This window comes from Orbicella faveolata, unplaced genomic scaffold (assembly GCF_042242905.1).
Source record: "Orbicella faveolata isolate gen_17 unplaced genomic scaffold, um_ofav_v1 contig_24, whole genome shotgun sequence".
Classification (NCBI taxonomy): domain Eukaryota; kingdom Metazoa; phylum Cnidaria; class Anthozoa; order Scleractinia; family Merulinidae; genus Orbicella; species Orbicella faveolata.
In genome coordinates this window covers 22,634,263-22,659,583 of record NW_028301552.1, presented here as the reverse complement: position 1 = coordinate 22,659,583, position 25,321 = coordinate 22,634,263, and the positions used below count along the sequence as shown (strand labels likewise).

Here is a 25,321-nt window from a genome sequence, read left to right as displayed (position 1 = left end):
TCAAAAGAGTTATTGAAACACGAGTGCAAATCAAGTAGTCAGATAGGAGAGGCGGAATTACAAGTCAAGTGATCCCAAGCTGACACGATTATTCCCTTTTGTGGACTTATCTATTACCTGAAAGATATCCCTTTAAAACACGTTTTCTTTATTTCTAGCGAGCTATAGAAAGACAGATTTAGCCAATCACAGCACGCACTTTGCTAAATTTGATCTTAATGACAAACCCACTAAGCGCTGGAAAGAGGGCACATCAGAAAATGCCTGTCATGTGAAGGTTAAAACCACAAACTACAGTTTCACAAAATAACTAAAAGTTTTGATCTGAAGATAAACAGTCTCGGAAAGTTGTGAAACATCATGGAAAGTGTTCAACTCCTGTGTGTTCGTGGAAACTATTCTCGTCAAGACGTTTTCAGCTGCGGTCGCACCATTTTCTTCTTAAAACTGATAATGTATCGTGCGGCCTTGCTCATTAACAATCAGCACAATTACTACGTAATTCTATTTAAATTAAGCACAAGTACAAATTTATACAAAGCCTAGTTCAGCATAAAATATCTTGACAATAACATCTTGTCAGAGTTTTAATCGGGACTAATTTTAAAAGCTCTAGAATCCATATTAGAAACACAAAGTGAGTCAAAATTTTCTAACATTCGTTATCAAATATTTGATAGAAAGCGATTGGTTTGCTTTTGATGTGTTCACACTCTTGATCTGTGATACTAATATTTGCATGGTTGCGCTAATCGTTTAGTTCCATGCTTGTCCAAACACCGAGTATCTGTCGGTAAAAGTTTTTTGCCGAGTTTCCAGCATGCAGCCTTTTTGTTACACACTAACTTCCAATATCAGCAAGCGTTGAACAAGTTAATATCTTGATTGTCAGTGCAGAGGTCGTTCGTTCGCTCGTTATAAACGATACCTCTGAGTCCATTGTTATGCTGATTTATTAATTGATTAACACATTTGGCATCGTTTAACGACTGAAATATCACCACAGCAATCAATTGAACGCAAGCAAGTGACAACGTTTTATAACTTTGTACTGTCACTGGTAACAACCTAAATTTAGGCGTGATCGGATAAAGCCCAGCTTCAGATCGCCCGCATTGCGAGCAATCGACATTGAAGAAATCCAGTCACTTCTTGATCTACAAATTTCGTTCATGGAACGTGCAACTATCCGTCTGATAGCTCTAGTGATTGTATACATCTTCTACCTATCCGTCGGTGCCGCCATTTTCTCGTCGATCGAGGGACCTTATGAACAGCGCATTCTGTCAGATCTGCGAAAGAAGCGAGACGATTTCCTTGTGAAGCATCCCTGTGTTACTGACAAGGAACTGAAAGCTTTTGTCAAGCATGTCGTGGCGGCTCAAGAAATGGGAATATATCCACTTCGTAATACAAGCGACAAGAGAAGCTGGGGATTCGGTAGTTCGTTTTTCTTCGCGGGTACTGTCGTAACCACAATAGGTAAGATAAAATGGTAAACTGCAGGTGACCGGCAGGTCTATTAGAACCCGTATTTACCAGTTAAGCACGGAATAATAATGCTTATTTCCTACCATATGTCTGCCTTTAAACTGTTAAAACTAATCATGTAAAAGTATTCATTCTCAACCTTTTGATCTCATGGATTTCCATCGACAAATTCTTACTATTTTTCTGTTAATTTAACGTTTTATTCCTGAACTATCAGGGATTGATAGCTTAGCAAATCAAAAATAAGGAAACAGTGGATTCTCGAAGTCTTCCTGCGCTGAAAATGTTTGCTCCTTGAGAAACCATTATGAATAATTAGCAGAAAGACTAACAATTAATTCCTTAGCTAAGAGCAGATAATTAGCACGCTTAGTGTTAGCATTTCTCTCAGTTGAACAGCTGTGCTGCGGTAGAACAAGTCTTCGACTGAAGATAGCAGTTCATTTGAAAATCCTAAATCGCTTTTATCGAAAACGGAGATTGGTTTCCTTTCGAATTTACTAAGCGATTTCGGCACAAGTCTATTGGAACAATATTTACGTTTGGAGCCATGGTTTCGTTTTTTCTTGTGAAGCATCTTGCATCGCATTAAAATTTAGTTGACAACCAATCGCAATAAATTGATTCCCAAAAGGATAGATTTGGAACTGCTTTAAGATTAGTATCCATTTCATACGAGTGTATGATCATGAAAGCTCTGCTCGAAAGTGATTTTGTTTTATCTCACGAAGTTCTGTTGACATTTCGTGCCATGCCGCATCTGTTCACAAATGTAAACACTCCCTGGAGCGGTTGAACCTGAGTGGAAAATCTAAACATATGTGTCTCAGCTGTCCCACAACTCCATCATCTTTGATAGTTTAAAATCATTCCAGCATCTCTTTAAAAACAAAATTTTTCTGTGGTCACCGTCACCGAGAGATTTTATTTTTTAAGTGAAATCAGTTTTGTAGTTCGGTATTTCTCCAGTTGACGCCCTTTATGTTATGCTGACACACACGATTCAAAAAAGCAGTATTTTTGTGCGAACATGATGATTGCGTACAGTCTATGCCGTTTTAGTGGAACTGTCTGATCTTGCTTTGACCTTTCAGCTGCAATATTGGTTTGATCGCTTTTAGTTTCTCTGATGAAGATATCATCAAGTGACTATCGATGTTTACTCAGTAACTGATTTTTTTCTAGCAATATCAACAAACTGTCAATCACGCAGTTGATGAATATTCTTCTCTTAATTAAAGATACTGACATAGTGTTGATGTACAACTAAGTTCTCAGTATTTATATTTAAGTAACTTGCGGCAGTAAGTTTAGAGAAATGACATTTCAACCTAGATACTGAACGTGTCGATAATGAGATGTACAGCGTTGGAGTCTGTTTGTTTTTTGATTTAACCTCATGGCCAGCTTATCGACAACTCCTCATTTTTCACCGAGTGTCAGTTTTTAGTATCATTATCTTATTTCTATCTTCTCACTACAACTGAGATCCGCAAGCTCTCGAGGCCCTGGCATAGATTTTGTTTGTGGAATATATGAGTTCTTTAATTATCGACCTTTATCTGTTATGCCTTTCTGCATTTAAGACATGACGTGCCAATTGGTTAAGTTTCATAAGCGCAAGTTTAGTTAAGAGTATTTTTATTTCATGAGTCCGCTTAAAAACAAGGTATGTTGCTGTTTCAAGCTATGAGTAGACTTTTTAATATGTCCGCTTTCCTTATTTGGCAGTCTAAAAGAAGCATAAAGACGAACAGACAGACAGATATAACGTGGCTCAATTCGGAATGAAAAGACATGAAACTAGAGGAAAATTCATGTCGAAAAAAGAAAAAAAAGGCCTTTAACCGAGCATCAAGCCAACATTTTATTTTTTAAAGCGACTTTCATTCCCATTTACTTTGGTTTGGCATGGTTACGCTAGGTAGCCTGCGAACACAGACGTACAGTTCCGGTCGTCACCTGGGTCCGCAGAAACCATGCAAGTGACAGCCGAAAATACGTCGGTGTTCGCAGACTATACGCTACGCGACAGGCTTAAAAGAACTCGCCTCACTTTGCCACTCAGGCATCCAATTAGAAGTAAAACTAGAACCAATAGTGACTCGCTTGCACACGTTTTGCCGTCTAGATGGGTTGTCTGTGTAACTTTTGATTGACCAGAGTGATTAACTTTCAAGACACTCAATTGAAAACTGCTCAGTGTATCCTGACTGTTCAATTAATGCATTCAGCCAGCATGAATCACAAGAGGTAACATAAGCTTGAAGTTAACGAGACCACATTAATGAAAATCTGCCTATTGCTTCTGATCCACAGGTTAAATTACTATGCAAAGGACTGACTATGCCGGAAATTTGAAAACGCAGATTTATTTCTATGATTTACAGGCCTACCGTCCACACAAATCCGGATCGAAAACGGAGCTTTTCGAAAACTCTCATCAAATTGGAGTAATTTGAAAACGCCGGCCTTACGTTTTAGTGTGGACGGAAAACGTTTTGAAAACGGAGGTTTTCAAATTAAACCGGTTACGTCTTGATAATCTTGTGATTAACCCTAACCCTAAAGGATGCACTCAAGCATTTCTGCCGCCGGTGATTGTTGAGTTTTCAAATTTCTCTGGCGTAGTGTGGACGGAAAATATTTGATGCGTTTTCGGAGTGAAAACGCCATTTCAAATTTTTCTGGCGTAATGTGGACGGGGCCTCGTTCAGAGTCAATTCTGCTCAGATCATGGTGGTGCGATAGAGACAAGAAAAAGCCGCCTGATTTAATTTACCTTTTTTCTCCCACGTATAATGAAGGGAGCATTATCACGGGGATTTTGCTGTATTTTTGGTCAAAACTTGTACGGGGCCAAGGTTAATACATAAGCAGCTTTACTTACAAAAAATGCACCAGGAACAAAGGATGAAAATTTGAGTGAATTGTTGAAAGTTGAGCAAATCGAATAAGCTGTTTGTGACTTTTCAAAAACACAAATGTGGAATTTGAAGAAGTCCTCCCGACTAGCTTTTTCACGTCAATTTCAGAACAAAACTTCGTGCAAGCGTAACTCGTGCTAACACTCCAGCTTCAGTGAACAAGGGCTGAAATTTCAACAGCAGTGGACCATTTCCTTTGCATTTCAATTAATGTAGTAGTGATTAAGCTTAACAAACGTTTCACATCAGCTTAATAAACGTCCCCGTTTAGCATAGCTTATAATTACTGTTAACTATAAACAATGTTTTCACAGGCTACGGAAATATCGCTCCCCTGTCCGATGGTGGCAAAGTGTTTTGTATGGTGTTTGCAGTTTTTGGTATTCCCATGACGGCCATCATGTTAACAGCCATTGTGGAGAGACTCCTTCAGTTGACCGACTTACTCGAAACGTTTCTGTGTAGTACTTGCACTGTACGCGGAATCCCTCCTGCTTACCTCCGCTTTCTCCATCTATCGTTAATAATGTGCGGAGTTGTCGTGCTGGTAATGCTAATTCCCGCCGTTTTCTTCATGTTGCTTGAAGACTGGAGCTATTTTGAAGCGCTGTACTTTTGTTTTATATCGCTAACTACCATTGGACTTGGAGATTTTGTGCCTGGGGACGACCCAAAGTGGCGAAGTAGCGAATACCGTTCGCTATATAAAGTATGCTGTGTGTTTTTCTTTATCACTGGACTTACATTCTTGCTTCTGATTCTGGAACTTTGCGCTAAAGTCCCGGATGACCATCCCGGCATGCTTTTCTCGTGTCACAAGCCATTCATCCAAGAGGAAGAAACAGAGTTAACAACAAAACAGCGCCCGCGATACTCAGTGTCCAGCAGAGGGAGCAGCGCATTGTCAACACAGGAAAATGAAAGACCTTCCAGAAACTCTTATGAAAGAATAACCAACAGAGATAATAGATGATGAAGCTAATGAAAACAGATCAATCGGTATAACACTAATATAAGAATGTTTGTAAAGAAAATGAGTAAAACTGGGTTTAACACTTGCCAAATTCTAAGGTTGGAAATAAAAGCTCGTTAATATAACTGGCAAAATTTTTGCCTTTTTAAAATTATCCGCGTGATGCCAAAAGCAAAAGCTTGTCAAAGCAAATGAAAAAATTAAAACGAAATGAGTTTCTGGTAAGAGTGAAGGAGAAACAAGTCAAAATTATAGATATTTTTTCACATACCGTCAAGGAGGTAAAATTATTCTCCTTAGGGAAAATGAGGCTTGCATTTGTATTTCAAAATTGTAATGTTTTCTTGGGAACTTCGTTCCTTATCAAAGAAACATGAAACAAATACTATAATTTTGACCATAGATCTGACCGGGAGCTTATCACCTCAGAGGTGATAAGTTTCTGATCTGACAAAGGAGTTAGAATTTAAATTCCAAATACTTTACCAAAACAACTGTAATTGTAAATCAAGGGTGTAAATGTTAATCGAAACTAGAAAACATTTTCCTCGTGGAAGAGTGTTATATTAAAGTTACGTTTACCACGGCCAAGAAAGCATGAAGAGTAAGAGTGTTAATCCCCAATATAGACCTTATTCCCAAGGTAATCCATCTCAAGTTATTTTTACGTCACCTCCAGTTTCGGAAACCCCAGGGCGGCCTAGAAATGGCGCGGAGTTTTGTTCATGTGGTAGCCCGAGTGATTTTACACGTATGTTTATTCTCTATTTAGACATGGTACACAGTTCTTTGGCGAAAAATGTTAACACGCGTGTTGCGTGGATGTTTTCGTGGAGGATGAAAAATGTGTGTAAAACCGCTTGGGTTGTCCACGCGAGCAAAATCCGCGTCACAGGATTGGCTATTTATAGACCCTCCTGGGATTTTCGAAACAGGTCATTTCCGAGTTACCTTGTGCCTCTGCTTCAAAACGAGTCTCCTTGAAAAACCTTTCATATTGCAACGTGTTTGCTTTGCATCCAATTGAACCTCTTGGCAAAACACGTTTTCAAGCTCGTTTTGACACAGAGGCAAAAGGCAACTGGGAAATGGCCTATTAGATTGGAAATAAGGCTTTTATGGGAGATTACCTCTCTTACCTGGCATTGTCTCTTGGCACAGCGCAAATTGCAAATATGGTGGAAGACGTGTTTGGTGGCCATAATTTCGATAAAAGTGCACTTCGTATTGCTCGATCAGTAAACTTAACTTCCTAGCAAGATGTTACAGATCAACTTAGTAGAGACATCAGATATTCAGAAACTACATTTCAAGCTTTATATTTTATACTATTTTTTAAGAAGATCAGGGGCAAGGAAGGGAGCTGTCTGGTTATAGCATCACTTTAAGCCCATGAGGATATTGTTGTACGATAAATTGTAATTTATGTTGTTTTCGGTGACATTTGTTGATTTACCATGGATGGGACGGGATTACTCACCATGGTTGGGAGGGAAGGAGGGGTAATCGAGTTTATTTTTGTGGCTCATAAGATTTTCCCACAGTTTGTATGTCAAGTGCACTATCACGGGAACTCTGTTACATTTTTGTTCAAATTATACCTTCGCGCCTAAAATAATTGTTAAAGGGACAGCAAAGCGTAATTATTTCTTGGCGATTTTCACACGGCAAGGAGGGGGCAGAATTTTAAGTATTCCAGACATCATGTATGACTACTAGAACATTGTAATTCTTACTGGCAAAACTACACCATCAATTTTCAACTGATTTCAAAGTCATGCTCGGAGTAATGTTCCTTCAAACCAACTGCTTTCTGGGGCCACAGATGATGTCGATGGACCGGGGATTCCATGATTTAGTTACCAATTTGAATGACTACCATAGCCTTTTCCAAGGAAATCGAGTAGGATTAAATTGAATGAAATGAAAGTCGTTGTTGGTTTGTTGTAAATAGTTAATTCCATCGATTATATGTTGTGCGTTTTGACCTTAAAATTCTCTTGCATACATCTGCTCCCTCTACCTCGACCTATCCCCAGCAAACTTGATTTCAACCTCGTCCATTACCTCAAAGCGGAACCTAAACAATAGGCACGCAGAGCGTGCGAGGAGAGTTCCAACGAAGCGAAATATACTGGACAATCAGACGCTAGTCCAAGTGAGACAAGCCCCAAACAATAGGGAGCTTGAGAAAACTACGACGACAGCAACGAGAATGTCACCAAACAAAAGGTTAAATGAGCAGAACAATAGCTGTGCACGTGCGTTAAAAATCTTTGTATTTTTCTTTGCCGTCTTCTGCAAAACAAGAACGTGAAATGATCAACTTCTGCGTAGTCTGACAAACGCGAACTACGACGGCTAATTTTTAGTACAAACGCTGTTATTGCATATTTAGCCTGAGCACGTTTTTAGAGCCATTTGCGTACTGAACAGATCTAGACAACTGCGAATTTCGCTGATAAAATATAAATTCACTTTTGACTAGGTGTCCTCCTTGGCATCGCTCAAGCTCCCTATTGACCAATGAACGGTGACCGTATCAATCAATTGTCAATCATAGTCAGTCACGAACATCATTGTTTCCCTATGACGCTACGTTCTCTCAGCTAGAACTAGAGAAAGTGTACGCGCTCAGTAAAATGAATTTGTACGTTAGAAAAACAGGGCAAGAAAAGCTACAAAAACCACAGTTTATATATCTCCAAATAAATTTATTAAATCCACAATATAACTTCATTCCATCAGTTTTAATAACTAAATACGATATTAAATAGTGTCATACTAATAAATAGTTAATAGATCTTTCTTTCATAACAAGGATGACTCTCAAATTTATTTTCAAAATAAATAATTTGTTAATTTCTTCCATTCTGGGCCTGTTCTTAACTGACTCTTTCAACCTGGATACCAAGCAGATCCAAAGCATAGCAACTGATTGGAAAGTATTTTTCCTGAGTAGATTTAAAAAGTCAATTGAGTACAGCCCTTAATATTATTTCGTAACCAATTTACACATATATCTTCATCTAGTTTCTTATCTTAATTTTTCATTTTCCTCCTTCACCCATCCGCTCTACTGTCATCTACAGTACAATAACCCTCAATGTCTCAACATGGTATCCCATTTAAAAGATCTCAAAATTTAAACAAAAGATAGACTTTTCAGTCACTGCATGAAAAAATAGAAGAAACCAAAAAAATATTTGCCGCGAGAAAATCTTTTTCTTTTTTCAGCCCAGCCCCGGCTGTCTGCGAGTTGTGTCTAAAAAGATCATGATAATTTTACATTTGACCATCAACTGTGATGAAACTTCATCTCCTCCCTTGTTAAAGGACCTGTGCCATGGATTAGAGACTTGAAAAACTTAGTTATTTTCTCGTGTGTTTTTTTTCTTGTCATACATCTTAATCTCTGTCAGTTAACTATCCTTATCGCTACTTTGGTGTTTTTCTATCTTACTGCTACCCTGAAGATTCCTTCACTTTCAATTTTCATGATATTTTTCATATCAAAGAAAATGACTGCAAGTATCATGACACAAATCATTTAATATCAAAATGTTTCCTGAAAAAATCAACTGAGACTGAGAGGAATGCCTAGCAATCACAACCAAAGCTATATAGTCACGAAAAAAAAAAAACAGTAACAAAATAATAAATAAAATGTATGGAAAGACTCTAATGAAATAATCTGGATAAAAAAGCCAAAAATAATACTTCTTTATGACAAAAAAATAGAAGCCAGCATAACTTTGGGCAGCAGTTACTTGGGTGATCATGCCATGCTTGAAGAGGAACATTACATTTGTATGTGACGTCCAAAATACGTGAAGAAGATGACAGTGCCTGTGTATTTTGTGTCCTCTTCAAACATTGACTTTCAGATTACATATCCAGGACATTTTATCTTCTCTTTTCTAAATCTTTTTTTCCTATTAGAAAAAATAAGTTGCATATTCTGGAAATATTCGATTCAATCAGCAAATGGATTTAAATGCTTGGAAGAAAGCTGTTGATGCAAAATTAGATCTCATGTTCAGCACGCATTTAAGTATGAGAATTTAATATTGAATATCATGAATTTGTTTGTTGGGAAAAGATCATTTTGCTTTTAAGGCCATTTACCTTCTGAAAAACCAAAAACAAACTGTTTTATCTAAAAAAGAACAACTTGAAAACAACTGAGTCAGCAAGCCCAAATTGAAGTAATATTTTAAATAGCAGAGGTGCTTTTAGGGATAGAACTGATACCACAAACTAATGACCAAGTTCTTTCACATAAATCATGCAATTTTTAGTAATAAGGACTTATCTGTGCAAATAGCACATCAACAAGGCCATGTACCAGGCAAGTGATGACACTATGCTGTGTTGAAACATGTAGCCTTTCTCCTCTTTTTAACTCCATTACAACTATACACCTCTTTTTAACTCCATTACAACTATACACATGTATAAAATTATAAATCTTACTGTTGCATTAAGTTGGCTGTGGCTGTGCAAGTAGATTCATCATAGTGAGCAATGTTATCTCTTGCCACAGTTTGGCTTAATTTTAGCTTTCAGAAACTTGCATGGATTCACTTAAATAAACTCTTTCAATATAACGGAAAGGAAATCCAGAACAAAGAAAATTTGTCATTCAAAAACAGAAAAAACACTACAGTGTGCAAGGAAGTAGTACCTCAAATTTCATTCAGATGGTCATCTACATGTATTCTATAATAATTTGGGTACTATGTATGTAGGTTCTCTAATTATGATGTTTTGTCCTCATAATATGTATTATGCATACAAGGCAAAGAAGTCAGATAAATTTAACAAATAAAGAAGCCTAAGCAGTGTATTACACTGTGATAAAACATGATGGGCATTTCAGAACACGAGAGAAATATAGAAAACACAAGCCGCAGGCAAGTGTTTTCTACATTTCTCGAGTGTTCTCAAATATCCAGAGTGTTTTATCACAGTGTAGTACATGGCTTAGGCTTCTTCATTTGCTTTATGATATAGATTTTACACACGCAAAACAATAAAACACGCTTTTTCTATGTTTTATACTCTGATAAAACATGGGTTTTTGACCAATCAGAGTGCACACAGGGTCCTATCTATATCATAAATGTATATAATCTCTTAGAAGTGCAACTTGAGTCGCAAACTAAACTATTGATCATGAGTTTGAATTGCCATCACATCAACAGATCGTTTTCACAAGATGTCATCAAGTTCTTAAATCCAAAACTAAAGAGCCACCAGAGTTTCTATCCTCATCAGGCATAAGAGGTGTGAATGTATATCTGCTGACAACTTTTCAGCTTGAAGGCATCCTTCTTTTGGAAACCAGTGCATTTTGAATTTCGGTGTGTGACATAGAGCTATGATCGCGTTTCTTGAAAAAGATATACTTATCTAGTGATTTTTAGCCATTTGTGAAGTAAAAGTAGCTGGAAAAGTGTTTATGCAAATGTATGTGTAGTATAGATACTCAGTGGCCTGGATAACCAAAGAAATTAAGTTCCAGATGGTTACACTATACTTGGGCCACCAACTATAGTGTGGTGTACATGTACACCATATATAGTTGGGCCACCAACTATATATGGTGTACATGTACACCAATATATGCGGTTCCCTACTGGGCTCTGTAAATTTGTGTAAAACATTTTGGCAAATATGTGAAGTCTGGGACAATGCACAAACCAAAAACTTTGAGACGTTTCTTCATTTATCTTCTGTAAGATTGCATTTTCTTGACGTCACCCACCAAACGGTTTTTGATTTATTTTTCATTGCATGACGGTGAAAACGATCTATATACAGACATTGCATAGTGGGAACTGGGGCTTAAGGTGATTCCTCAGAAACAAAACTTGCTGAACAAGTTTTTTGAAGCTTTCCCTGAATATTCCCTACCAAGCACTGTTTATACAAAAAAAGATAGGTCATCATGCTCACAAAAGAGATATCATGGGCCAATCTCATCCTATTTATGCCTAATCACATGCGTTATTTAATCGGTTCACGTTACATTTTGCGGTAGTTGAAAGCAAAGTTTGTTCAAGAAGTACTCGGGAAGAAACTTGATACATAGAAAGTCTCCAGCATACGCAACACATGGCAAAATTACATATTAATTTTACACGACATCGACTCATAACACTCCTTGCATCATTTTGAAGGTCATAATTTGCATCCTTGAATAATGGTTTTGTGCATCTTTCAGCTACAGCTGTATATCTTTTTTTTCATTCTAATATTTCTAATTTGAGAGAACAATTTGTACACCAACATTATGCAATTAAAAACAGGTCAACATGCTCGTTTAAGAGCTTAGCTTGATGGAAATCTCTTGATGTTGTGTATGAGCTTGTGCATGTGCTAATGACATGAAAAACCTGTGCAGTAGGTCTGAGCAATGCAATTCTGAGGAATCACCTTAAAACAAATAGTCAATTTTAGGGTAGAGAATCAGGATCTGTTGTGGCTTAATGTCTTAGTAAACCACACTTCAAAGACAAGTATATGATTTAATTTAAACAGCCGCGTCTGAGAAAATATGATTCATTCATATAACTCACAGTTGAGCGTATCTAGACTAATTGAATGGGGTTTCCAAAATAATATGGCACATAGTACAAATAATGTACATGCTTGAATGGTGCATGTAAATAATAAATAATGAATATTAGAAGAAAGCTAATTAAGGACAGAGAAAATAATCAACGTGATTTTCAGGTCTATTGATAATTATTATTAGTTGATAATAACTATTTATTTGTACATGTATAATGGACAAACATTTCATTGTTTTTCCATTATGTGCCATATTACCACATGACATTCACTATTTATTAAACTGCAAAGGTTTCTTACTTTGGTAAGGGGCAAAGAACTAAGTTAACTGTTGAAGTTTATTTAAACGAAGATCATGAGTCTTAATGTTTTAGAATAATCCAGTGGCTGTTCCATTACTGTGCCTTTCAATGACAAATGAACTCTGCTCAATCAATGGCTTTGTCCTTTTCTTTCAAGGTTTGTTGACTGCTGTTATAATTATGTTTAGACTTCAGAGTTTGTGTTGTGTGTTTGAAATGCACAGTCAACAGAGAGTATCAACAAAACTGATTCACTGATGTTGTTTAATACTTCTTGACAATAAGTGGAAAAAAGATGCATGTTCCAAGGGCTTTATGCCATTTACTAGTGGGTGACGATATAGCCAACCAGAATGCAGTTCAATAGGAGTCAGCCAGTGGATCATGCTGTTAGAGAGAAACAGTGTTTTGGAAAGCTTTCTTTCAGCACCCCCGCATAACTTCTAATTAACATATGTTTTTGAAACAGTAACCAGGCTTAAAGCCGATCGAAAGCCATGAGACATGATGGCTCCAGCTTACTATTCATGTATCATGTGCCACTGATCAATAGGGCAATGTGGATTACATATCACCTGACTCCAGTGATCAAATTCTGGTCCATCACCTGCTGCTGTACTTAGTACTACTTGGCCAATCCGTTCATGGCATCCACTTGAATCCTGAACCAGTACAGTGAACATCAGAGTCATGTGGTCAAGTGCCAGCTTTCCTCCCAAATCAAATGTAAAAGTCTGAGCAAACTTGGGATTGACTGTTTTCTTTTTCACACGGGTTTTCTTCTTTGCAACACGGCGGTTTGCTGAAAATAGTTCTACCTTGACATATGGATCTGGAATTGGAACAACAGCAACACTGAGTCTATAAAAACTGGGTGATGTTTGTTTACACTGAACTCTCAGTCTGTTTACACTGAATTCTCTTTCAATGGACAAATTCTCTAATTGAAATCAGATCCAGGAACTGGTCTCCCGTCATTGTAATGTAAGAAGGGCAAACTATGATGGTGTTAACTTTTTTTAGCCTGAACCGGCACCCTATCAAGACATATCTACGCAAAGCAGTACTTCTCCAAACTCTCCAATTTTAGAGGGGGAAGTCCACATGACTAGATTATGTTTAGCAAAGCAGATCAGGACTTGGACCTGAAAGTCTCTGAAACAATGTCTGAAATCTTTGGATGTGTTGTTTTCAGGGGTAGATCTAGGGGGAGGGTGCAGGGGGTGCGCACCCCACCTGAGATGAAGCCTTCTTCTTGGTATTCACTTTTAAAATTTGTCTACCTCACCAGTTAGTTGCACCATTCCTTCTATAGTGGTGCACCCCCTCCTAAGAAAAATCCTGGATCTGCCCCTGGTTTTGGGTCACTAATATCACCTTAAAAGGTCCTTCCATATTCTTACATGTAAAACTCAGGCTTTTGACCTAGAAATAGTTGTGCGATACAGAAGTGATGAAAATAGAAACTAGTTGTGAGATACCTCCTATATTTAGGCTGCTAATTTTTGGTAGGTTCCTTGCTTCTAACACAGTTACAGACAGTTTACTGGAAAGAGGTTGATGACAAACAGAGATATGCAGCTCTCCTAGGATCTGAAATAAAAATCAGTCAATCCCTTAGCTTATTTATATCTTCCAGGTGGCTCTCAATCAACCACAAACATACATGTACATACATAGACAGACAGACACCAATAGTAAACAGAGTAATACAAGAGATCTTTCAAATGATCTAACTAGTTTTTCTTGATTGTAAGCCCACCACAATGTTGAGCACTGGGTTATACAAAAGAACTATGACTAAGACAAGATTCTCCTTAGATGTTGGCTTTACTATGCAGTTTAGAATCAAATTCATTTCAAAAAAAAAATTCACTTAGAATTGTTCAGCACAAATTTTTGCACTGACTGTGCCACCTTTGTATTAATATTGTGAAATCAATATTATTATAAACTTAAATGTGCATGCCTGCTAAATTTATTACTTGATATAATTGTTGACTTGATCACTTTTGACATCCTCAAGTTTACACACACAGTGAGTGATGAAAGAAAACAAGCTGGTCACATGCTGACATTTATTGTATCAGGTATACATATCTAATAGTCCTGAAGTTGTTACATTTTGTTTGGTCAGGTTAGCACAAGAGTACTAACCACAAACTGACTAACTTCACCCGGTAAAGTTGCAGATCTTTTCTGATTATCTGAGAAGTTTAAAACCGAAAAGAGACAACATTTTTCAAGACTAACGTAGGTAAATGACATTAATGATACAAAAATAACCCACTGACCATGTCTGAATTTTTTCAAATGGCCATTTCATACTACACAGTTCTATTAAGCACTCTTTTCCCAAGGGATTGCAGTCAAATAGGCAAAAACTTCATTTGAAATCAAAACTAACATGCCTTTTCGTTTTGAGGAAAATAGCCCTTTTAGTGATTTGTTCAAGCATGTGAAAAAGCAGACTTTAGAGTTTTTGGGTCCGAGATAGCTATACATGTACCATTCAGGTTTTTTGATTTTTTTCTTGCCTCTGCTCATTTTTGTTTTCTCTCTCTTTCTCCTGTAGTTTTGTTGCCTTTGCTCCCATTAAAAAAGTTTCCATCAAGGAAAGTGGTCCTTTTTAATTGAAAGTGGCTGTGGTAGGAAGAGTCAAGTTTTTCTTTGATTTGAGAAACGATATTTGTATCTCAGTCCCAGTCCATCCTATCATGTTTGTTCAATAATTATAAACAAGTATAATTTGTACGAATTTTGCTCAGGTAATCAGCTGGGTATCAAAAACTTCTTCTGGTGTGAAATGTGATGACATAACAAGTGGTACATGGACCATGCTCCCCCCCAGGCCAGTTTTGGTTGATTCAGGTACCAATGGGTTTATTACCATTTTGATATTCACATAAACTCTCCCTTGGCTTACATTCTGGAATTGATGTGGTCTGAGTTCTCTCCAAACATTAACTTCTCCTCCAGTCAAGTCCATTCCACCTAACGTCATCATCACCTCTCCTATTACAACATTGCGTGACACTGGCTGGTGATGTATGATTAGAAAGTGTAATGCTAGTTGTCTAATCTCTGACAAAGTGAGTCCACTAATGATAAACAGCTCATTCCACACTGGATGAAGGTTCTTCTCTACAACTGTTGTCCTGTGGTTGTGTCTCCGTGTTGGGAGTGCATAAACTCTTACGTATGGTGAAGATGTATTATTACGAAGGTCCTTTGGTGGCAGCTCCCGTGCTTGTAGGATCTAGGCAAAGAAAAGAAAGGACCAGAACACCTCATTCCTCAATTTTAGACTCTCTTCTTAGGAGAACCACATTAAAATCATTTCATTTGATTGCTTGCCATGATCAAAAAAAAAAAAAAAAAACTAACAAATAATAAGAATTTCTTGCAAAATTGTGGGGAACATGGGTGGATACTTCAATAACAAAGCTCATGGCCAAGCGAATTTAATGAGGTGATATTCTACAAGATTATTGTTTTCTTATTCATCACTTTGACAACAAATCTATGTTACCCCAGCAAGAATCAACAATTGAGTCACAACATTATGCCATTTTGCAGTTCTCACAAATTGTCCAAAGCTGAAACTCCATTTCCCTTAATATGATCGAAATGATCATACCCAAACAGAGGAATGCAAGCAAAAAACAAGAGAATAGAGAAAAGTTGACTGGTTTAAGAAATGGGAACAAATGTGAACAGGTTTGGGTTGGTCAAAAACTCTAATGAAAACATTTTCAAGGTTAAACAAAAATCACCCCATTATTTTCTTCAAAGCACATGTCACAACTCAGAAAAAGTTTGTTTTCTCAGTGGTTACCTTTATAAACAAATCACATGTGGTCTGTTTATACTGCAAGGACACATTCAGTCTGCCTAAACCACTCTGAGAACTCCTTCGTCTTGTATCCTTACGTGGGTGAATGACTTGGGAAGGAATGTTCACAGGAATTTTAGAAAGAGTTGCTTGACTACGTTTACTTTGCTCATCACCTTCAGCACCAATGCTTGGTTTTCTTCTTTCTCCCAAGTTTCTGTCAGTGCTTCCCTTTCTCTCCTTACCTGACCTTGATGGCACAGACACATTATCTAAACTACGCGAAGGTTTTGGTGACCTCCTGATGGGCAGGACTTGTGAATCTGAATGACTTTGCCCATTTGGATCTACATCACCTCCATGCAATTTTGCACTCATATCATCCTTGGATTCTACTCTGGTAATTGTTATGAGTGGTTTAACAGGAATGGGCCTGACAAATTCAAAAGACTTGCTGCTACTCTTTGGAAAATTTCTTGGAGACTTGGAGACATCTGAACTCTTTCTCTGTTCATAGATACTTTCAGAGCTGTCTCCACTTGAAGTACTTAGTTGAAGAAGGGAAGATCGCCTAATTGTTGGCACATTAAGAGCCTCAAAACTGCCCAAACTGTGCCTCTTTTCTGGCATCCCAGCATCATCAGGGGCTGTCCGATAAGAGCCAGAATCCTCACTGAAAAATGATTTTTCTTCTATAGGTGAAGTCTGTGCTGAGGTGGCACTACTACTATTACGAGTTCCATGATGAGAATGCTGTACAAATTTCTGTACAATTCTTGGTACAAAAGGTGGGATATATGGGTCACGGGAGGAGTGAACATCCTTGATCCTCCAAAGACGAGGTTCCTGCAGACGATCATCTTGCTGCTTTCGACGACAGCAGCAATAGACCATGTATATTGATACGAGAACAACTACTGGAATTCCTGTTGCTAAGCCAGCCACCAAGGCTACTGAATAAAGAAAGATAAAACAACAGCAATTACAAGTCATCCAAAAGAACATCATTGAATAGCTTTTTAAATAAGATATTTTACAGGTACCCTACGTTCATGGAAAAGGGCTGCTGACTGGTACTTAATTGAAGTTGACAGCACATGTTGGGAATTGTATTCAGCAAGTTGTAGGCTCAAACTCCATAGTATATGAACTATTTAATCAACCAACCACGAAATCGGGAACATACAATAAACAGCGAATCACAATGGCTAAAAAGGGTGAAGAAGCTAGACTCAAAACTCAAAAAACAGCAGCAAGGCTAGCCTAAAATCTCAAACACAGCAAGAAAATACAACAAAGATGAAAAATCTGGAAAATTATGACAGCGAAGTTCAAATGTATGTGCGAGCACATTCGAGACCATGATTGGCTAATTAAAATCACCTGAAATCACGTGTGTGGACAAAAACTCGTACTAAGGTGAGAGGGGTGAGTTCAGAGTTCGTAAAGTTTAAAATGGTGGCTCAAAACAGTTTCTAGCACTTAGATTGTGATGGGTTGTTTATAACTATTCTTTATCACTTGATGCTACAATCATGATATCAAAAAACTGCCCAATCAATGGTGAACACTTTGTTTTCATTTCATGACACAATAGGTTACCATAGCAACAGTATGACCTTCTAAAAGTACCCTTAATTACAGCTGATGATCGTGCAGTTTTTTGGTACCATGATTGTTGCATGAAGTGATAAAGAGTGGTTATAACGACCCATCCAAATCTAAATGCTGGAAACTGTTTTGAGCCACCTTAAACACACCTTAGGAGAATTAACCAATATTGCAGAACTATTAAAATCACATTTTAATCTTAATCTGAGAAAAGGTATCTTTAAATAAGCACCACTCTATGTTTCTGAAAAGTGGGAGCTTGTTGATCATGGAGAGGCACTTACTTCAGGGTGATGTTTATCACTATTGTTGCTGTCATGAAGGACACTTATTTCATGGCAGCAATTAATCAAAGGCAGCACTATTTGGGGTACATACAGGTATGTTAGCTGAACAAACAGGACAAAGGTAAGGTAAAGACATGTAACTCACTTCCTCTCCACTTCTGTGAGAAGAGCATATAGGCTACAAATACATGTTAAGTCCACCTGACCACAAACTAAATGACTGCTGGAGTTACTGGAGCTGGTGCTTTACTTTGATTTCTATGGCCACAGAGCATCTTTACTGATTTCTTACTTCTCCTGGATGAGATCTTTTTTTGTCCATTCTTCAAATTCTTTCATTGAGTTTGGGGTGCTAGTTCATCACGTCACACCCTCTCCCTCCAACCTACCACCAAGTTGTCTCAAACATTTGCCTGTACCCATCAAACTACTGACAGTAAGTGTCAGTGCTCAACAACAAAACGCATTTGACTCTATCCTATCCTCATAATATTGAATCACACTTATTTGCCATAAGCACCAATCCTCCTTCAGTAAAAGAATTGCAAAATATTGATATGCTTACCTGAGTTATTCATTATCATTGGTCAAAGGCAACATCAGCAGTTTAGTTCAGTTTGCCAACTGACTATTGAACACCTTTAACACAAAGAACAGAAAATTGTACTACAATATCACACCAGACCAGTTAAAAATACATACACGTAAACTAAGCCAAGTAATTCTACATGCACTTATTTATTTTATTTCCAGCTTAATTTAAATGATTTTGCCTAGCATTTAATTAAGTTTTAAACACATTAAAGCCAAGGTCACACTTGTGGTCAAGTTTGGCACAGTTGGTAAACTGTGGATTTCATCATTTTGTCACTTGCTGTGACCACAAGTGCAACCACCCTTTTTGGTGGTAAACAACTTGAATGTCCAACAATATCAAAACAACACGACAGCAGTTACTCCAGCTATGATTGATGCACCTTACACTTGCAATCTTTTTTTAACTAATTAAAAGTGGAAACTGTAGTCCTCATTGTTTGGACTGGAACATTAATTTTGACAACAAAGAGAACTTCAAAGGGGCTCAACCCTTAGGCAGGGCAAACCACATTCCAATGAGCCTGATAAATATGCCTTCCTGATTACCTATTGTCCCCATCTCTAGCACTTAATCAAGTTTGCATATTTGTAGCATGCCCCAATACCATTTTGTTTTGTAACTGTGATGATTTTTTTTTTTATCACCTCACACATCACGAAACTGAAACCAGGAAACTCTTCCAACCTAATGCGTCAGACTTGGGGGTTTGAAGAGAAAAAATTGATTTGTTTATTTAGTAGGATGTGAAAAGAGTAAACTTGCAAATTAGGATCTTTCATGTATAATATTTAAAATTTGTTGTTATCCACGAGCCAGAATAAAATTATTGATTGCAAAACAAGGAAATGAATACACAAGCACAATACTAAGGCACTGAAGTTGAAAGGAATGAAGCCTCATTCCTTACATAGATGTTCTCTTTTCTTAACTGAGGAATTCCCCATTTTTCAATATTCAATTTACTTAACAAAATAATGTAAACTAAGTGTTGTTATCTTTTGAAAATTAAATATCCTGCTCAGTTTGGCTACAATGTTTTCAAATTGATCAGCTCATGTTTCACACTTTATCTTTCTTCTAAATAATGATAATCCTACAGTATCTTTAATAATATTACAGTTTGACCCCCAAGATTTCGCCCTCCCTCACTTCACGTCTTGTAGCTGTCAATGTATTGGACTTTACTTTTATTCACTGACTTCATGTAATATGTAACTAGGGTATCTAAAAGATAGTAATGCTGCGGCACATTCTGCTGATAGTGACATATTTAACGCCGTGATTCATTTACCTGCGCGTTCCAAGACTTACATTAACTGTTATTTCTCAAAGTAGTGTCAAATCGTGGTGTCACTTAAAATCTGTCGTTGTATGCATCAACTTCATGCATGATGACGCATCGATGGCGAGGTGTGACAAAGGATCGAGACAAAAAAGCACATTGTGATCTGAAGTATGTTTGGACATAAAACGATACACATCAGCCTCTCCTTTACCAGATTGCGAAAATCGAAAGATGTGGAAATTGTAGGAGCAGAAATCTAACTTATAAATTCTGTACTGGCACGCATTAAATATCTCTAGAACTTGACAGAAGAACACACAGACTGTGTCGAGAATGTGTCCACCGCGATGTGTGAAAATGCTCAAGCTTTAGCTTAAATTCATGTTTCGATGAAAAGGAATACATTGCAGCATTTATGAAATCAGCGTGTTCCACGGTTTTCGTTTGTTTTAATTATTCTACAGGCTTTAGTAACGACGATTTCTCTTCATTTAAGAATTTGGTGATGGAGGCGAGACTGCTAAGAAATGACATACTAAGATTAAGATGTCACAATTAATCGTCCAGGTTTACAAACTTTCACATACTGCATAGCAAGAGTTGTGAAAGTCAAGCACGATCTCCTTCACATTGCTTTACAGGTAAATCAGAGCAAACTTTCTCAGTGGAATCCACGCGAAAAAGGACGATGGCTCAACGAGTATGACATCCTCGTGTTGTTTGTGGCGCAATGCACTCCAGTAAAAGTGGCGCAGTGCAGTCTGGTTAACTGCAATGCATTCTGGTAAAAAGTGATGAATTCGAGAATTCGTACCCCCTTCTATATATTCTTCTTAAATCCTGATTATGTTGCTGCTCGCTCGCTACGCTCGCTCCGCAGCAATTATAATAGTAGCATTCTACTAGCAGACTAATGCAAATCGTACGCTATCAGCCATTAGTGTACAGTGGCTGGAACTCATCCATGAAATAGCGTTTCTTCGTTGTCCAAAATTTTCGAAAAACATTTCGATATAAATGGATAAAAATTCCTGAAAAGACTACAGGGAGGGCATACACAGTTTTCTAATCTTACTATAAACACTTGCATTTGGTGAAAATACCGACGAGTGAACGTCCACCACAGAATTAAAATTACAAATGAAAATTCAGCCTGTAGTCTTTCCACCAGAGCACGCCATTAAAATTTCGAATGACAAGTCAGCCTGCAGTGTTTACACCAGAGTGCGCCATTGCAGGAATCCCGCGCTGCAATCAGAGATGGCTCCCAGAAAAATGAGAAAAGGGCCAATTTGGCCCTTTCCTTTGACAAGACTTTGAGATTAACACTGGCATAGTATTTTAAAAGCCATCCCAGGGTTTGAAATATGCAACTAACATTTCATCCTTCTGGTTTAGTTGCCATAATGGCGACTACATTTCTCTGTCTCAGCGATCAACAATGGCTATTTTGTCATACATTACGTCCTTCTAGAAAATCATATTGAAAGATCTTTGCTTCTAAAACATTCAAAATAAGAAAAAAAGTCAATCCGTCCTTTTACTTTGCTGCAATATGGATTCTCAGAAAACTTCCAAACCACTGACTGTGTATGAAATCGCCCTATAATGCATTGCAAACCCTTGATCATTGACTACATCATGTATGCCTAAGGATTGTTCTCTTGTGATGCACAGATCTAGTATCTGATTCAAAAGAAACTTTTTTGAGTAGAAACACTTCAAAAAGCACTTATTAAATTTTGTCATGGATCCTAATAAACTGCTTTTATTTCCCTTGGTACCCTGATGTATTTTTTCCTTCTGTAGCTTTCAATTTATTAATTTATTGGCCCCTTTCCTAAAAAATTGCCCCCTAAAAAAGGTCTTCAGGGGCCACTTTGGCCCTCAAGTAAAATTTTCTGGCTGAAACACCGAGCCTGCACAATTTTTCTAAAGCGTGAGGTATAATTTACTACATGTATATAGCGAAAGAAATTGTATTACCAAACAATACAACTGTACGATACAGTACAATACGATACAACACAACACAACACAATACAATATTACATAATAAAATAATTATTACAATAATATATATGATGTACAGACCCTGGAGGAAAGACTCCCATAAGTAGTCAGAATGCCTTTAAAATTATATGAGTGCTAAGAATGTAGGTTTCTCTGAAACTTACAGAGTAAATTTCAGACGCTTATCCCTTTGGACTGCGAATTTGCCCACTTTTAGTCAATAATTGTAGGTTGTTACATTTTCCCTTTTCAGTTCTTACTTTCTTACTTCTATGCTCTTAACTGTGGAACTGCAAAAAAAATCATTCTTACTTGTAAATTTGAACCTGGTCCATTGGTATGACACAGTTTTGGTGAATGCAGTTAATCAGCTGCAAGCCCAAGTTTTCAGCAAGACACTGCTGACAAAACTTTTGCTCACAGTCTACACAACTCAAGCTTGTTGTTGTGGGATTGCAATCCCAAAGCTAAAACTTTATTTTAAATCCAAAATGAAGAATAATTTTTCCTTTCAAAAGCAAAATGCATGTGGTCATGTTCTTTCAATGGACAGACTATAGGACAACAATAATAGATTCACAGTTCACTTGGGAGAATATACCATGTGAACAGAAAAAATTATTTGTGGAGTATCCTGTTTCACACTATATTCAGAACAAACTACTATTTTAAAAAATGCAAATCACAGACAGACAGTAACATGTCATTACCTGATCTTCAAAAACTTTAGTTTCATGTTTTCCAAGCTACACATATAGCTGGCTAACAAACTAGGGTTTATTAATCTACTACAAGCTGTTTGGCTAGATTGTGTAAGTTGGCATTTGTGATTATGGCTTAGAACAAAAATTAAAAAAAAAATTGAGACACCTTGTGGAAAAGTCTCTGTAAATTAAACACAAAATGAGAAATGGAGCACACTGATTATTATCAGTTTGATTTGGCTACACGTAAGTAATAAACCATCTGAAATGAATTAAAGAATTATTCTTCTGAATAGAGATTTAAGTCATTTCTTCACCAACAGCACACCTCCCTGTGATTCATTAAATGAACGCAAAATAAATGAAACATTCATTTGCACATTGGTTACCTTGGGCAGACATCTACTGACAAACGTAACGATCATTGCAGCTTCTAAATCAAACATAATATTATGAGATCGAACATAAAGAAACCCAGAAGACTTCCAGGATTGACTGAGTCAACATGTCACTTTCAACAAGCATTAAAATGGGTTTTCTTTCGAAATTACACTTAAGCGTTGCATTTGTGAAAAGAATAAGTAATTGCCATCAACGAATAAAGTCTTTTTAGTAATTCTTTTCGACACTGATTCAAATCTGCCAAAGATGATAATATGCAGCTGGAAAAAAGAAGAATTTGACTTGTGGTCTAAGAATAACACCTGCTCGAGACGGTGACAACATTTCCAAAGCAAAGAAATCGTTCTATTATTTCTAACTGATAGTAGAAAAACTAAAAGCTTATTAAACATGGTTAGTATGGTTGCTGCATATAAATAATCCGCAATGAACGCCCGCGCTTCTTCAAACTGTACACGACCGACGCGAGGTCAAAAACATGGTTTGATCGACGCCGAGATCTTGATCTGGAGTTTCTTATCAATAGATTACATGAAAAACTCATTTCAAGAAGAAAGACGCGCAGTATACGGCATTCTGAAGAATCGCCTTAAGTGAAAAGCACATGCACAATAATATTAAGGCAAAAACACGTCCACATATGTGATACAGTACAAGGTGGAATAAATAATTCATTGTTGACATTTGTCTATGCCTGATGGGTCGTAAAACTAATCCAAAAGTGTGTTAGCGAGTGCAAGAGTATTTTTAAAGACTCTTGCTGTTTTTGTACATTATATACATGTATAAAATTTCTATACGTTATAAGAAAACTACATTTCACTTAAAAGTATAAGCTTCAATAAAGCCAAAAATGAAAATGACAATCCTGAAAAACTCTATAGAGGAAACTTCAAACGCTCGACCCTTGTCATATTCACTACTGTTTGCCAATATTTTTCACTTTTTGAACTTCATTTCTTAAAGAAATATCCACTGGCCCCCAACAGTCCAAGATTCAAAAGAAAAACTAAACGAACTTACAGTGACAAAGACTTTTACTTTCACGCCTTCAACGAGAAAGTGACGAGCCCATTTGATGCACAATCTTAATTCGATTTTTTTTGAACACTTCACGACAACATGGGGCCGAGTGAGTAAAATTAAAAATTTATGTCACATTTTCGAACTTATCCTTTCATTCAAAAATTTCAAGATATTTTTGCCATCAATGAATAGTATCTGCCAAGCTTCTAATAGGCCAAAAACACTCGCTGACAAATGTAAGCTTAGAATCATTGACTAACATAGGCTAAACTCACTCTATTAAACCCACATTCTGAATGATTTGAGTTAAAAACTTACTCGATTTCTCCGTGACAGAGGAAAGTTTAATTTTTTTACGTACAAAACCCAAACAATGTCAACGTACCTCCTACGGAAAGTGGTCCGTTCTGATCGGCGAAGAACGACATCAGGACGGCGGCCATTTTCATCTTCTTCGTACACGGAACGACTCTTGTGTCCCATTATAACCATGAAACAGTGGCACAAAAATACACAAAATTCATACGGCCAACGGACATGTTCATATAGCAACAAGAAGATGTATGAATAGCTGTGAATACTCAAGACTGGGATCACGAGAATCTGATTTTCAGGCGGTAGCTTTACTACAGGCGGTTGAGAAAATTAGTGGCGCGTTGTTGCCAGATCTGCCGAGTGAAGGTTTCCACCTGATTCAAGCGTTCTTCATTATTCAGTTCAAACACCCCGTATCCGCTTTTAGTTCCGGAATAAATATGCTGTACGAATACATAATGAGCTAGGAGAACCAATGAGATGATAGCGCATAATGGCAAATCCTCACAGATCTATTTAAAATTTAAAAGCATCGGCTCCGGTGATTGTGGGAAGAAATAACGTAAAACAAGGGAAACCATTTGACGATTCGCCATCATATCTTGCCCATTCACATGCAAATGAGCTCGTATCTGTGTCCAGCGATAAAACCTGGTGCAGAACAGTTCTTGAAAACTTTTCTTCCACAGAGACGGTGATTTTCGTCTGTTTAACATCTGCTGACTTAATAACCGGGTGACACAAACAACTTCCATCCTGAAAGCGTTGCTGACCTTTCGAAGAGGTTTTCAACCGCCTACACGTGTTGTCGCACAAAACTCCTCTAAAAGGCCACATGTTTACGTCAGTTCTACGACCCTGTTTTCTTCCCATCCTCCAGACAATCTTGGTGAACAAACAACTAAGACGTCAGGGAAACGATACACTTTTCTTCTGATGTTTCACTACGGGAACCTGGAAGCCACTGAGCAAA

At 37.4% G+C, this 25,321-nt stretch overlaps 2 protein-coding genes across 3 annotated transcripts; one reads left to right on the top strand and one right to left on the bottom strand.

Moving 5' to 3' along the window:
• The first annotated feature begins 714 nt into the window (after positions 1-714).
• On the top strand, positions 715-7,320 carry LOC110068771 (potassium channel subfamily K member 6-like). Its single transcript, XM_020776178.2, has 2 exons — positions 715-1,482; positions 4,733-7,320. The coding sequence occupies exons 1-2, from the start codon at positions 1,173-1,175 to the stop codon at positions 5,389-5,391; spliced, it is 969 nt and encodes a 322-aa protein (XP_020631837.1). The 5' UTR covers positions 715-1,172; the 3' UTR covers positions 5,392-7,320.
• A 764-nt stretch (positions 7,321-8,084) lies between these two features.
• LOC110068732 (synaptotagmin-5-like) lies at positions 8,085-25,300 on the bottom strand. Of its 2 annotated transcripts, none has more exons than XM_020776128.2 (6): positions 24,419-25,300; positions 18,571-18,644; positions 16,111-17,060; positions 15,199-15,531; positions 13,754-13,865; positions 8,085-13,104 (listed from the first exon to the last, which is right to left on the bottom strand). In XM_020776128.2, exons 2-6 carry the CDS (start codon positions 18,587-18,589, stop codon positions 12,794-12,796), a joined length of 1,725 nt encoding a protein of 574 aa, XP_020631787.1. In that variant the 5' UTR covers positions 18,590-18,644; positions 24,419-25,300; the 3' UTR covers positions 8,085-12,793. The 2 variants fall into 2 exon arrangements, with proteins under 2 accessions (XP_020631787.1, XP_089147645.1); XM_089291519.1 differs by having other exon boundaries at positions 16,111-17,057.
• Between the last annotated feature and the right edge of the window lie 21 nt (positions 25,301-25,321).

Excerpts from the sequence above, each read along its gene's own strand:
- LOC110068771 (XM_020776178.2), top strand. The coding sequence starts at position 1,173 with ATGGAACGTGCAACTATCCGTCTGATAGCTCTAGTGATTGTATACATC. Across the intron at positions 1,483-4,732 it reads TACTGTCGTAACCACAATAG|GCTACGGAAATATCGCTCCC; the intron begins GTAAGATAAAAT and ends ATGTTTTCACAG.
- LOC110068732 (XM_020776128.2), bottom strand. Across the intron at positions 15,532-16,110 it reads CATGTGATTTGTTTATAAAG|ATCCTACAAGCACGGGAGCT; the intron begins GTAACCACTGAG and ends TTCTTTGCCTAG. Across the intron at positions 13,866-15,198 it reads GACCACATCAATTCCAGAAT|ATCCTAGGAGAGCTGCATAT; the intron begins GTAAGCCAAGGG and ends TTTTTATTTCAG.